The sequence below is a fragment of the Staurois parvus genome, unplaced genomic scaffold (genome assembly GCF_062004578.1).
Source record: "Staurois parvus isolate SC_StPar_1 unplaced genomic scaffold, SC_StPar_1.0 ptg000064l, whole genome shotgun sequence".
Taxonomy (NCBI): Eukaryota; Metazoa; Chordata; class Amphibia; order Anura; family Ranidae; genus Staurois; species Staurois parvus.
In genome coordinates, this window is record NW_028317860.1 from 7,170,730 (window position 1) to 7,186,172 (window position 15,443).

At 41.4% G+C, this 15,443-nt stretch overlaps 1 protein-coding gene across 1 annotated transcript in view; it reads left to right on the plus strand.

Moving 5' to 3' along the window:
* The first annotated feature begins 8,639 nt into the window (after positions 1–8,639).
* Positions 8,640–15,443, plus strand: part of TNFSF11 (TNF superfamily member 11) — a 33,241-nt gene continuing 26,437 nt past the window's right edge. The window contains exon 1 of the mRNA XM_089668826.1: positions 8,640–8,847. Coding sequence (XP_089524952.1) covers positions 8,692–8,847 — 156 coding nt within the window. The 5' untranslated portion in view covers positions 8,640–8,691. The remainder of the gene's footprint in view (positions 8,848–15,443) is intronic.

Here is a 15,443-nt window from a genome sequence, read left to right on the forward strand (position 1 = left end):
GTTTGTTTCATGTGTAAAGTGCATCAGCCCATGCAACATGAATGACATGCTGGCAGATTGTCTTAAATCGGTATTAAACCCAAAGCCAAAAATCTAATATATTTTGGCTTACCAATCATTAGATGTGGTTTTTTTTTGGCTTTTTCTTTCATCTAAGGATCTTGCCAGTAGCTCACCTCTAAATGAAGAAGCACAGGGGGTACCTTTGGACAGCAGTATTCTAACTCTGGGAATAAAGATTTAACATATAGTAAATAAATAAAAGCTGATCACTGTAAGCAATCCCTGCCAGTGTTGAATGGTTTTCCTCATCCCTGTAACTGATACATTCACAAGAGAGCTTGCTCTTTTAAAAAACAACGGAGTTACTGGTTGGATTGCCAGATTAAAACAGAAGAAAGCCTGAAAAATAAAACTTACCAATCATTAGATGTGGGTTTTTTTTTTTGGCTTTTTCTTTAATCTAATGATCTTGCCAGTAGCTCACCTCTGAATGAAGAAGCACAGGGGGTACCTTTGGACAGCAGCATTCTAACTCTGGGAATAAAGGTTTTACATATAGTAAATAAATAAAAGCTGATCACTGTAAGCAATCCCTGCCAGTGTTGAATGGTTTTCCTCATCCCTGTAACATTCGCAAGAGAGCTTGTTCTTTTGAAAAACAACAGAGTTACTAGCTGGATTGCCAGATTAAAATAGAAGAAAGAGCCTGAAAGTCTGAAAAAGAAAACTAATGTAGCCATCACATCTAAGAATTGGTAAACTGCCATGTAATACATGTTTGCTTAAGAGACCTTTAAATTTGTTACTGAATTTGAAAAAAAAAATGTTGCAGAGGCCATTCAGAATTAGCATTTTATAGGTTATCACTTAAAACCAACAAAAAAAAAATATCCTTGGAATAATAACCTAATGACACTGGAATATGTAACTATATGTTTTTCTTGTTTCTGCCTATTTTTCTTTGCGAGAAAAAAAAACTTGTTAAAGGTTTTTTAAAAAATGAACCTTGCACGGAATGTAGAAATGTACTGCTTTATTCCTCCCTTCATGAACAGAAAAGTTGAGCTGTTATGTAGAAAAAGAAGGCATCCCTGGTGTCCCTTTACACGTGCACAATGTCCATTTGCCCTGTTGGCCAGTAGGTGGTGCAGTACATTTACCAATTAGTTTATGGTTACATGGTATCATCAGTGTAATAAATCTTCACAATCCAAACTACAAACCCAGCAAAAAATGTGTTTTGGCTTTTCCAAAGTTTAAACCATTGTTTCAGGGAATAGCAAGATTCACAGTAACATCTGAGCCTGGGTTCACATATATGCAGTGCAGTATATCGCATGTGATTCGCACAGGAACCGCACCGCATTCCTGTGCAAATCACATGCGATTTGTGTGTGGTGCGATTGGAGCCATTCTAATCTAATCGCACCGCACCAAAAAGGTGCCGGACCCTTTTTTTGTTCCGCATAGAATCGGATCGCATGGGTATTCACACCTATGCGATCCGACTCTGCACATCGTACTGAGTTTTGCGGACCACTTTCGGGGTGTTGTTAACTTAACACACACACCCTCATCGGTTCGCATGAACGGGGTGCGATTCTGATGCGGTGCGGAATTCGCACAGAAAACGCTGCAAATTCCGCACCGCATCAGTGTGAACCAGGGCTAAAAGGTGACTGCCTAATCTGAAAGAAGACCATTGCTTTGTTTAAGAAAATATATGTATTTGTTTTTTTAACATTCTTTTTAAGCATGCATCCTGTTTACAGTATGAAGTTACCTGCTGTCTAACATTATGGGGGAAATTTACTAATACTGTTTTTTGTTAGAACACAAGTAATCTTAGCAGTTCTGAATGAAAGTATTTGTTACACCTGGAAATTAAAGAAGAATCATTTTTTTTTACAATATCAGTTCCTGATGGGACAAATTACATGTAGTACCATATCCCATCTTCCTAAGCACCCTGGAACACTAGTTGTGATGTTGGATAGGGCCCTCCCAATCCCTTAATGCATGGCAGCTTGACACCACAGCTAACAAGCAGATTGCTGCTTTGATAGTGAGTGCCTGTTTTTGGCACCCAGCACTAGCCTGGCACTTTTCAACTGTCTCTGCATTCCTCTTGCCAGTGTTTGTCCCAGGCAAGTGCTAGGAGCCGAAGATTGGTGCTAATTATCAGATAATCTATCTGCTAGCTAGGTGCAGTGTTGGGCTGCCATACGCCAAGTGGGGTGCCCTGTCCAACACTGCAGATAGCTTTTCAGGGCACATAAGATTATAGAGCAAATTACTACACGTACTTAGTCCCTTCAAGAACTAAACAATGGTGAAAATGTGTGATAATTCTTCCCAACACTAGGAATTTGAAAAAAAATCTACCCTTACAGTGGCAGCCTGCACTTCATGGGTTAAATGTTCATTATATCTAGGGTGCTGTAATATGAAATAAATACTTACTTCATTCCATGCTACAGCAGGATGCCCCTTCTTGTATGCTCGCCTCCAACAAATACAATGTAGAGTTAATAGCCCTGCATTTTATGTGATGACGCTGAGGGGCCACCCACAGAATGGAGCTTTGGGGAGCAGGTACAGGGTAAATAATACTGCCTGTTTATGAACCCCCTAGACATGACAAGCATTTAACCCATACAGTGGGGGAAAGGGAGTTGTAGCTATGCTTTAAAGTAGACCACACAGTACACTGCCCCTTTCCCTTATAAAAAATCATTACTTCTTAGTATGGGTAAAAAGAACCTGTAAAGAAAAGGTTTACAGTATATAAGATTTATACTTATCTTAAAAGCAGGGGTGGACTGACAACTCATGGGGCCCCCAGGCAATAGGGTATCATGAGGCCCCTGTGTCCTTGCCCAAACTCAAAAAAGCCTATGAAAAAGGTACCAGGGGCATCTCATGGGGCTCCCTACTGACCCGAGTTTCCAAATGGTCAGTCCGCCCCTGCTTAAAAGAGAAATTTGGAAAGTTAAAAAAACAAACATACATACCTAGGTGGATGCAGAGACCAAGACTAAGACCAAGAACTGAGCTTTCAAAGACCACTGATCTCTCAGCCCTTGGTCTCACTGGAGCAGAGAGATGGGCTGTAAAGTTGCTGGCTCAGGCTCTCGGTGACTCGCATATGGGCTGATCCCAACATTAAAGTTGGGATCACTCCACAGCCTGGACCGGTTCAGTGACGTCAACCAACAGTGGCCTTTACCTGCTGTTGGCTGAATGCAGGTTACAGGAATGCAGAACTAAGAGCCCTCCTGTGATCCCCAGGAGAAGCAGGTCCAAATGAGCTTTGGCCCTATTTCTCCTATAACTCTTAAAGCAGCCTAGATATCACAAGGAGACACTTGAGTCCAGGGCCATGGATAAGGGGGTACCACCAGTCCTCCTGTACAGGGTCCAGCCCTGCAAGGGGGCCCAGGCAGCTGGGTGAATCGGATCTAGGCGGGGGGTGATTGGCACGATGGGGAGGGGGGCAGTTACTGGAACCGATCCCCTGTATGGCTCTCTACAGCAGCTGAAAGCTGTCTTCTTCTCCTCTCCCTCCCGCTGGCTTTCAGCTGAAGAGAGAGCCATATTGGGGATTGGTTCCAGTAATAGGTGCCCCATCCCAAACCCATCACCCTCCCTCTGCATCATATGTTTCCCCCTGCTGCCCAGGCCCCCCTGTGTGCCCCCACGCTTGCAGTACTGCTGTCTTCCCACCTCTCCTCATTGGCAGCTGCAAGCACACAATAGGATCTTTCAGGATGGAGAGCAGGGGAAAGGTCTGGTAAATATGTCACATTTACCAGCCTTTTCCTTTCCCGAATGAACACAATGAGTGATCACTACCAATCACTCACTGTGTTTATTCATAACAGAAGCATAGTAAACTGTGCTTATTTGGAGAGGGGCCTTGTCAGGTTGATTATATGGGGCCCCGTGGTTTCTAACAGCAGCTTTGAATCTATTACAAGAGCTTCTTTGTATTCCAGAGGGTATTACCATAAGGAGAATGATCCTCATCTAGGCCCTGTGGGCAAGGTAAGTATACGCAGGTCTGCTTTTAAAAACTACGGGGCCCCATACAACAACTTGACTGGGCGCCCCCCCCCCTTCCCCGGAAAAAAAGAAAACAACACTGTTTTACTGGGTTTTTTTCAGTTACGAATGAACACAGTAAGTGATCGGTACTAATCACTTATTGTTTTCATTGAGGAAAGGAAAGAGCTGGTAAATGTGAAGTTTACTAGAATCTTCCCCCACTCTTCAGCTTGAAGGATCCTAAAGTGTGCTTGCAGCTGCCAGTGGAAAGAAGAGGAGGGAAGTTGGCAGCACTGTGGAGGTTGGGGCACACTGGGGGTCCTGGGCAGCAGGGGGAAATGTATTAGTATAGGGAGGTGATGGGTGCAGAGGGGGGCAAGTACTGGAACTGATCCCTTGTAAGGCTTTCTCTGCAACCAGCAGGAGGCAGAGGAGAAGAAGCCAACTCTCCAGCTACTGCTGAGAATGCCATACTGGAGATGGATTCCAGTAATTGCCCCCCACCATGCCAATCAACCTCCCTATTAACATCTGATTCACCCAGCTATCTGTACCCCTTGCTGTCCTGGGCCCCATACAGGAGGACTGGTGGTACCCCTTATCCACGGCCCTGAGTATACGCATTACCTAATGTCAATTATACAGGCATATTTTGCAAATCCAAGGAGCTGGCTAGTGGTTTTTACAGAGGGAAGGGGCCTGGAAATTATAAGTGGAACTTTTAATAGAAGGTACATCTTAGCTCACTCTTCGGGGTGATTTCCCAGGCTTTCTGCTTATGGCACACCTGTCACCAATAACAAAAATTGGGGGGAATCCCAAGTGGGGGCACGAACAACAATACAACATCTGACAGAGATTCAGGTCCTTCACTGTACTAAAATAGGTCTTTTCAGTGTTGTGTCCTTGGGCTGATTTCCCCTCACTGCCTGTTTTCTGTAACAACCAGTACAGCTAGTGTGGGAAAATCTCTCCAACAGTGACACAGACAGCTATAATAATTTGAGAGAGGTTCTAACCCTTCACTACTCTAAAGCCAAAAAAAAACTATGAGAAAATCGGGCGATTGATCGCTGATTTCCCACGAAAAGTGCGTATCATGATGTAGTCAGAATGGAAAATCCTCGGTCGACAAATGCAAACATAGGAAAATGTAGCTATGTACTAGTATAGTAGAAAAGGAAGTGCAGCGTTGTTCTGTGCTTTTGATCCAGAACATTTTTTTCTATTAGATTATTTCCGTACAATTACTCTACATATTAAACGAAAATTGGACGTTGTGTTAATTTACAATAAAAAATTTCTAGCTTGCATCCTTGGTTTTTGTTGTGCCGAAAAGTCGGAATTGGCTTTTGAAAGTAGTATACTATCAGATAATTGGCCAATCATTCCTTCTTTGGAAATTTTGGTATAATTATCTTATCGTGTGTACGAGCCATAACTCAAACATAGAAAGTTTTCCCTAAAGTTAAAATATAGTTTCTCTGTTGCAATTTGAAAACATTAACATAAGGGTGCTCCCTACCTGTCACATCACTATTCTTTTTAGAGATTGACTTCCATTGCTGTCCTGCATACAGACACAGTGGGGTTTATTTACTAAAGCTGATTCACTCAGAATCTCGTGTACCTATGCATGGTAGCCAATACGTTTCTAACCTCAGCTTGTTCAATTAGGCCCCTTTCACATGGGACAGACCCATCAACGGATCCCCCACTGAGCAAGCGGATGACAGGTGCATGTCTGCTTCGCTGCTGCAAGGCGAACACAGACACAGCCCGCTATCCTCTATGGGCAGTCGGATTGAAACAGACCACTTCCTGTCTGTTTCCATCTGACTGCCATCTGATCCGATGGATGGAAGTGGATCCCCATTTGTCTCTTTTTGGCAGATCAGATTGGATTGGATGTTGGCGGATGTAAATGGACACATTTATTTATTATTATTTCAGGTAGTTATATAGCGCCGTCAATTTATGCAGTGCTTTACATACATATTATACATTCACATCAGACCCTAACCCTCAAGGGGCGTACAATCTAAGGTCCCTAACTCACATTCATACATACACATACTAGGGCCAATTTAGGCAGGATCGAATTCACCTACCAGCATGTCTTTGGAGTGTGGGAGTAAAACCCACGCAGGCACAGGGAGAACATGCAAACTCCAGGCATGTGGTGCTGTAGTTGGGATACAAACCAATGACCCAAGTGCTGCCAGGCAGAAGTGCTAACCATTTAGCCACTGAGCTGACACATATCCATTTATACATTCTGCTCCATAGAGGTGAATAGAGGTTCCGATCGGGTCTGCCTGAAAAACCGTCAGGGGGACCCAATCAGAACGTCCATGTTAAAGGGGCATAAAGCTTTAGCAATAAAACCTGCAAGTTGATTGGTTTCTATGCAGAAGTGCACATGGTTCTGAGTAAACCAGCTTTAGTAAATAAACCCCACAGACTTTGGAATAAGTGTAGGCTCCTTGAATATTTATATACAGAAAGCATATCTGACAGAGGTTCTAATCCTTCCCCATTTGAGGCTACATGCACACTAGCTTTTTTTTACGCTCCTAGAAGCTGTTATTAGCATCTTTCTTTCTGCTTCTAGACGCTAAATAGTGTTATCATTTGTGTCCATGCACAATACTTTAGGCTAATTTGTGAGCTTCAGTGTCTAGCAGCAGAAAAAAATAGTTTTTATAGAGTTTTTTTGGAGCATATTTCCAGCAGAAAAAATGCTTAAAGCTCCTAAATGCTGCTAAACGCTACTAAAACACTACTAAAATGCTCCTAACAGCTTTTTTTATAGCTTTTTTTCCCCTCAACATGTACTGTAAAATGCTTCTGAATGCTACTAAAACGCTACTAAAAGCGCTATAACCAGCATTTTATTGTCCAGAGTGCTAGTGTGTATGGAGCCTTAAAACTAAAAAAAAATGTTTTTGGTTTGTCATACACTTTAACTTGAGAAACAGGCAGTCAGTAGTTATCGCAGTAGAGGAAAACAAGAAATGCAGATGATATACCCAGTCATATCTTCGGCATTTTGAAAAGAAAAAGCATTTTTAGGGCTCGTTCACACTTGACTATTTTACCAACTCTTGCCAAACGCCCCTATAGCGTTTGGCAAGCGTTGGTCCAGCATTTGCGTAGCATTTTTTAATGCTTGGCAAATGCCGCATGCGCGATTCAGCGACATTTGCTAGGCGTTTGCCGAGCGTTAAAAGCGCCCTACAAATGTCTATAATGAAGTTTGAATGGTGTTACCACTCCGCAAACGCCCCGCAACCGCGTCGCAAACGCACCGCAAACGCCGGCCGGGCGTTTGCGGAGCAGCACCATAGACTAGAATAGGAGGCTTCAACGCCTCCTGACTCGACCAGAGGCATCCGGTTTGCGCCGCGACGCTAATGCTCCCGTTAGAACAGCACCATGTGCTGCAATGTGCAGAATTGTCCGAGACGTTTGGGAAGCGGTAAAATCGCTTCCCAAACACCTCTCTGCCGCCTGCACACAACGCTAGTGTGAACGTAGCCTTATGTTAGACCTAATTTTCTGGAAATTAGGCTAAGTTTACACTAGCAACAAAAGCAGGTGTTTCATCTGTGTTTTTGAAGCTTCAGGAATGCTTGTCAATGATCTGTGTCAAGTATATGCATTGCAGTGGACAGTGTTGGTCACGTGGTCCTGGTCGCGTTGCACTAAAACTTATCTGACATGTAGTGTTCGGCTAGCTGTTCTGCTCCCCAAATGTCCCCATTCATGTCAATGTAAATATGCTGTAAATACACCACAAACGCCTCACAAATCCAATTTGTCATTTACAACATGTTTGAGATGTGTTTACAAAGTGTTACTAGCTGAACAATCCTTCCGATTCAAAAATCCTTACAATAGCAAACCAACAGAGAGAAGGTGTCTGAAATGCGTTATTTATTGTGATGCAATCACGTGCAAAATGCATCAATAACGCATCTTAACACTATAGGCACCTTTATGGGCATCCATTTTATCTAAAATTTCAAAGCATGTCTAAATGAGCCCTTAAACATTTTTATTTGTGTACATTTTTTTTTAAATAATGGTGGCTGTACTAGGTAAGTCACAAGTAAACAACATCTTACCTGTCCGTATAATAAACACATGCACACACATAAGCAGTTAAAGGGAAAACTGTGAAAGACAAATAAAAGGAATTGCTACGATAGGAATTCTGTTGTTAATGATCCTTTAGATTGTAAACTCCACGAGCAGGGCCCTCCTATTCCTTCTGTACTGAAATGTATTGTAATTGTATTGTCTCCCTTATATTGTAAAGCGCTGCGCAAACTGTTGGTGCTTTATATAAATCCTGTATAATAATAATAATAACAATAATGATCAGTAACCATGGAACAGCATCCAGTGACCAACAGGGCATGGAATGAGCTCATCTAAAGGGATGCAGGGGATGCCTTGGTTTATATAACATTGCTAAAAACTTTCTGTGCTCTCTGTGATTGGTTGCTGCCAAGTCCATCCCACCGCAGGTACTCTTTATCATTGCTAGAGCTAGCCACAACTGTGCTCATCTGGTGACAGCTGTGCGCCCTGCAGAAGCTGTGTAGTGGGTCTCCACTGGAGAGCGGCGCGGGGATGAGCCCCGGCGGGTACCTGAGGGGGGCAGCGGCACTTGAGGGTCCCCCGGAGATTGCACGACCGCTAAACTATCAAAAGTCTGTCTACATAGCCCTGACCTTTCTGGCATTGCTGCAAGTTGGTTGTACTTTGGGGCTTTTTCTCTATGTTAAGGTGAGCAACATTGTCATTCCTGCATTCACAAAGCTAACACACCAGGGTAAGGATCCTTATTTCCAAAAAAGTGACAGTATTTTCAGCCTAATGAGACTGGATAATTACTTTCACATGGTGGAATAAATTCATAATTTATTCATAATTATGTTTCTTCTTTGAAAATGGGCCTTTTGTCATTGACAGCACTGTGACTATTATTAAGTGTTTTATGGGAATTTTGGATTTTACTTGTTGACGTCATTACACGGTAATCTGAAATGAGAACATATGTCTGTCAGGTTTGTTTTCTGTAACACGTTTTATTATAGATTTTTGGTGTGACTATAACACCCTCAAAAGACAAACGATTAATATGGTGACACACAAAACATGTCTTTGTTAGTGGGGGGTCAGGGGGGTTTTACATTTATTTGGCCTTTTCCAAAAGGGAAGTGAATGTTAATGTGATCAAACACTTTTTATGTATAGAATTTATTAGACAAACATGTACTATGTATATGATATATTATACAAAAACCTACTACATGTGGCATATATTATGCTATTGTTCCTTTGGTGTGATTAAGTACAATTCAGACTTAGTCAGTTGACTTTAAAGAATAAAATTGTTGTATAAGCAAGTCAAAGTGCAGATGTTCATTAAATCCATTCTGAATTTATTTTAAATATTTTGCGTTTACAAACCAATATCTTGCTAAGGGTTAATGCACTTTTTAAATGACTGTTTTACTTATTAAATAATACAACACAAATAGAAATGTAATGTATGAAGTGTAATAACAATGTTTCAGTGATTTGACTTGAGTACTTGATAATGGATTGCTTTAGTGCAATTTGAATTGTTGTGATGATAAAGAGAAACAAGGTGATAAAAGTACAACTATAGTAATAAATAAATAGTATTTGCCTTTAAGTGCGAATAGCAACACATCAGAATTCAGTTTGCTGTATTCAGACCAATACAAGAAGAGTTCTGATTGGTTGGAATTGAGTACTGCACGCAATTTAACAATAAGGAAGCCTCCCTAACAACTGGAAAAGGGGGGCACAGCTATTGTGAAGGATGTTGGTTTGTTGTGTATATAATATATATATATATCTGCATTCTTAGTACTTTTACTGCTATCAAGCAGAATAATACATGAGCAAATGCAGTACAGAGAGGTCATTGAGTGTCTTTGGCTGTTTTTTTTTTGGCAAATTACAAAAGAAAATTACCTACAGCCCACAGTCCATAATTTTATTATAAAGGGGTCCTGAGTGCCCCCCCGAAATGTTGCATTGTCTGGCAAAAAATGAATGTACCGTTGATTGTTTTTTGCTTACAATGGTGTGCTGGTGACACTTTCTACATTTCACAAGAGATCTGACTCATGCAGCTATTCTGCCTCCTAGAAAAGCATCAGAAGCAAACTTGCGGAAAATGACACTCGTGGAAATAAAAGATTGAATGTGAGTGCTTTGGAGTGATAAAGACTGTGTGAGATAGAATGATTTCCTTCTCTTTTCTGGGAATTTGATCCTTTTTTGGAATATTTGAAAAAGTACTATGCACTAGTTGAGAGTCGCAATCCATAATAAAATCAACATATTGCTTTGTTCCATAAATAGAATAAAGCAGTACGTTGATTTTACTATGGATTGTGACTCTCATCCAGTGAATTTTTCCTAAGCAGGAGCAGAGATGGTTCATTGGAGTCAGCATCCTAATAGCCCATGAATGACAAGTAGAGGAGGGTTGGAGCGGTACTATACTTCATGAGTATGTTTTGACTGTATGGGTTTATGCAGATTTCTAAAAACTTTTGCAAAGAAAATAGAGTTGTTGCTTGTATCAACAAGTCAGATTTTTTATTTTACCAGTCAGGTTAGAGATTATATTGCAGGCAATGGTTCAATTCTTCCTTCGATACAGTTTTTATACTAAGGACCTGTGTGTTTAACATGAACCTGTGTTTTTCCATACTGTCGCCATACTGTAGGGACCCTTAGGAGGATTCATTTAAAGTGTAATTCCAGCCATCTGTAAGTCTAAACCTACACCCACCCCCATTCTAAGACTATTCTATCTACCCTGTAAAAGATAAGATGTCTATACTTACCTATTCCGGTGGGAGTAGATTTAGGCATAGTTCAAATTTGACTGGAATTAAACTTTACCTTCAACTTGTACTTCTGTGGCCCCACACTGCCCCTAGGCCAAGAGAAATGTACCTCCTAAATAAGATGGAACATCTGACAATCTGACACATCCCCTCTCCCTACAATGGAGTTCTCTGATTCTAAGGAAGGCCATAGATTATGCAATTTTCTCTCCATCCACCAAAGATGGAAGGAAAGAAAATTGCTCAATTGCCCCATCATCACAGCCATTGTTGATGGGGGAATCCCTCCCACAGAGCTATTGTGTTCTGCCAGCAGGGGGTCTTCCCTGCTGGCAGAACACAATGACCAGTGATCTGCTGGTGGCACTAATCATTTGGTAAAAAACCCAACAGGCTTAATGTATACAAGTCTATTGATAGGTTGACTTGTGTACAACCAGGGTACCCATACATGAATTAAAATTTGGCCGGTTCCTGCTGGACTGGCCGAATATCGATCCATGTCTGGCCAGTTTAAGTGGTTAATCACCAGGCCTGAGTGCTGTTTTATAGGGTGAGGGAAATAAATAGAAACCTATGCAGGACTTCAGGACAGCCTGGTAGTAGAAAAAAAGGTCACAAAGAAGCCATTAAAAGGTAAGTAAATCCTCCTAATTCCTCTGTGTCGCACTGGAGAGATTTTCATTTATTTCCTGACCCATAGATACATCAAGAAGCAAGAGGAAATCCCTGAAAAGTGAAGGAAATTCTCTCTAAATTGTCATTGCTACAAGTGTCACCTATGGAAAGATTTATCTTTCATCCTGTGCCAGTGAAATCTCAAAATTTTTGATTTTCAGTTTGGATGGCAATGGTTGCTAGGACAAGTAGAGAGTTTGAATCTCCCCAGCAGTAAAAAGTAACTTTATAGGGCTTATAACCCTTTCCCTACTCTATACAAAAAGAAATAAAGTTTTGGCTTTTAGACTATAACATTAGAGTTTTTAGGGACCCGTTCACATCGGCACACTGTTCCCTAAAGTGTGAAGAGCCATTTGTTTATCTTTTTGTACTAGCGTGCAGCTTCATGCAGGCAGCCTTTGAAAGAGAATAGAGATGCACACGTCCCTGTGTACCTGTCAAACGTATCTGTGCAGGTGAGTCCGTACAGCCCTGGGGCGGACTGACAACTCATGGGGCCCCTGGGCAATAGGGGATCATGGGGCCCCTGTGTCCTTGCCAAACTCAAAAAAGCCTATGAAAAAGGTACCAGAGGCCTCTCATGGGGCCCCCTACTGACCCCGGGCCCTCGGGCAGTGCCGGAATTTCCAAATAGTCAGTCCGCCCCTGGTACAGCCACTGCATCTCCATTCACTTATATAGGCTGCTACATGCTAGTGCAAAAAGATAATCATACAGCTCTTCGCTGCACCTGTGTAAATAAGCCCTAATGCAGGCCATAGACGGGTCAGTTATAGGGCAAATTTTCGTCCGCACGAAAAATCGGCCGATAATCACGCCATTAGTGGGGCCAGCCCGTCGGCTGTTTTTAGCGGATCTCCTCATTTATTTTTATCAGTCATGGTAGAAAATCAGCGAAAAACGCCTGTTTTTCGTGGACATGGGTGGCAGTATCGGCAACGGGGCCGACCGATTTTTCGTTTATCAGCGGAAAATTCAGCCGATAAACGGCCCGTCTATGGACTGCCTAAGAGACCACATTTAATTATCCACCATCTTTAAAAAAACCCAAAAACACCAGTTTTCATGGGACTAGACCTCAGAGCCTTTAGCTTACACTATATCTACATAATGAACATGTTGAACTTTAGTTAATGGCAGGCATGAAAACTAGAGGAAATACAGCTGCTTGCATTGACCTTAGCAGCTTGTCAGGTGTCTGTTTCACTTTCTGACTGCAGTAAAACAGTAGATTGGCTAGTGACCCTTTCACACTGGTTTCAATAATTCAGCTCACACTGAGTTTTGAGGTTTTTTTTTTACATGTATTGTAGGAAAAGGTTAGTGTGACTGTTTTTGCTATTTTCAGTCTGGGGAATTTTATTGTTGCATTTGGAGCCAGGAGACTGTCTAGTCCGGGGAATTACAATCTATTAATGCTAATATTATGTATACAGATTGTAATTATATAAAAATAGTGAAAATAGTGAATTGCATTCCTATTATTAGCATTTATTCTATGTTGTATTTTGTCTGAATGTGCTAAATTGAGCTTAAAGAAGGCTTATGAAGCCCATGCAAAGTCTTCATTTGGCTACTGGGAGCAAGGGAAAAAAAGCGCACCTTTGCTCCAAACCTACTTGTCAGATTGTCAGAGTTTACAAAGAGCTTAAAGTTTATATGAACCTTTACCTTCTAAAACAACTAATTCAGTTTAAAATAAAAATGAAAGACAAACATTTATATATATATATAATCTTTTTGTTTCTTTAAGTGGTCACATGACCTCTGTTCTCAGAGGCATAAGGGGCTTAGAGAACTGGGGGTGGGTTAGTAGGTGGCAGATAAACAACAATAAACTGATCTTTTAGTGAAACTGACTGTGCTAGGATAGATGTGCTGTCATGTCTAGTGTGGTCAGTTTGAAGTAGGAAAGCAGGGGGACTGGCAAGATCAGCAGGAATGGCACAGAAAGGAAGCAATACAATGAGAACAGGATACTTTTTTTTCCACACAAATACATAGTACAGCAGACTCATATCAGACATATACAAAGTTACAGTAAAGTATCACTAGAGTATCAGTAAAGCTGAACCCAGCATAATTGTTTTTTCTTTGTATGAGCGCTGCCAAATCACCTGTCACTTACTTTCATGCCTTGGAGAATCCATGGATAAGATCTCCTTGCAGGAGTTTTTCTCTGCTCCTTTGACAAGATCATAACAAAGGTGGTTCATTCTATCCACTGGATTACCCAGTTATACTGTATGTACATTTATGAGCATCCACCAAGTGAAAAGGGGTGCTGCCTTAAGGCTTTTTAATGGCTGCAGCTTTCATTTGGAATTTTGTGTTCTAATCTGTGTTGCAGGTGTCTATAAGAGATATATTAAACTTGAATTTGAGTAAATTTGAAAAAATATAAAACCAACTGATCAGTTTATGATGGCAGTGTTCTTTTACTAAGATCAGTATGAACATCTTTGGAAAAGTAATGTGATTAATAGTAATAGATATTTCTTACCACAATGTTATCATGGGATATCTTTTCTAAAATAGTCAAACTGTCTTTTTTATAGGGTTTATCTATTTATTCTGTTGCAAATGTCTTTGCTCACAAAATATGTGAAGGAAACAGTTGGAAAAAGTATTTTAAAAGGCTCTAGCTTAGTTTGGTTTATTGTTTGCTTATTCTACAGCAATCTGAGGACTGTCAGTAGTCCATAGATTGTTTAGCAAGTCCTCCCTACAGTCAAATGCCTGGTGATGCTGGCATGAAGGTGCCCTTTCAGGCACTTCTGGTTATGGGGTGACAAAGCTATGGTTCCTTCCTCTCAGTTATTCTTCTGAATTGTTATTCTGTTGGATGCACTTCTAGTGGAGGCTAGAATTGGCTGTACCAGTGCTTATGATGCAAGCAAGTTCCACCACGGTCATTATCAGGAAGTCCATCTTGAGCAATGATGTGCAGATAGTGCTGGAGTGTTTGCATGTAGACAAGAACATACATACCATACAACATACACAGCCCTTAAGTAAAGTAATGCGGTAGTAACCTGTCCAAAGTAAAAAAAACTTTCCCCCCTGCAGGGCCATGTTATAATGTGCTAGTATGCACCAAATACTAGCACATTATGTGAAACTTACCTTAAAACGAAGCCCTCCAGTGATGAATATGCTGTTCCTTCAGAGCGCATGCGGCTGGTGACGTCACTGGCTGCTACACAAGTAAATATCTCCTGAACAGTGCAAAGTTAGAAGATATTTACAGTACCTGTAGGTTCAAGATAAATAAAAGGACTTAACTACAACTTTAATGTCATCTAGTTAGGGTTTACTTGTACTTTAACATTACTTTCAGGATTTCATTTCTATTTCTGACCTCCTTAATGAGTATTATGTGCATGGTAGCAGAGTCTGATATGATGAAGTCCTCTTTTATACCTCTGACTTGGGGATCCTGGTAGTGTAAACATAAGGTGCAGGATTGCAGAGTGTCACGAGTGCCTGTAAGTCTTGCTAGCAGCAAGGCAGGTGTCAACGCAGGGCAGGTGAAGTTGTAAAACAGGCAGACTGGCAGGCAGCCGGGCAGCAGACTGAAGTAGACCGGTACTGGCGACAGTGGGCAACTGAAATGATTGCTGGTAGCAGAGACTGTAGGTGACATCAGACAAGTAGCAGAGTCAGGCAGGCCAGGTCATACACAGGCAGGCCAGACCTGGTACAGGGGTACAGGTAGGAGTGTGGTCAAGGTACAAGCTAGGTTTGGAAGTTATCAGTGAAGCAGAAGCCACTGGATCAGACAAGAGCAAAGGTCAGGGGGCAAAC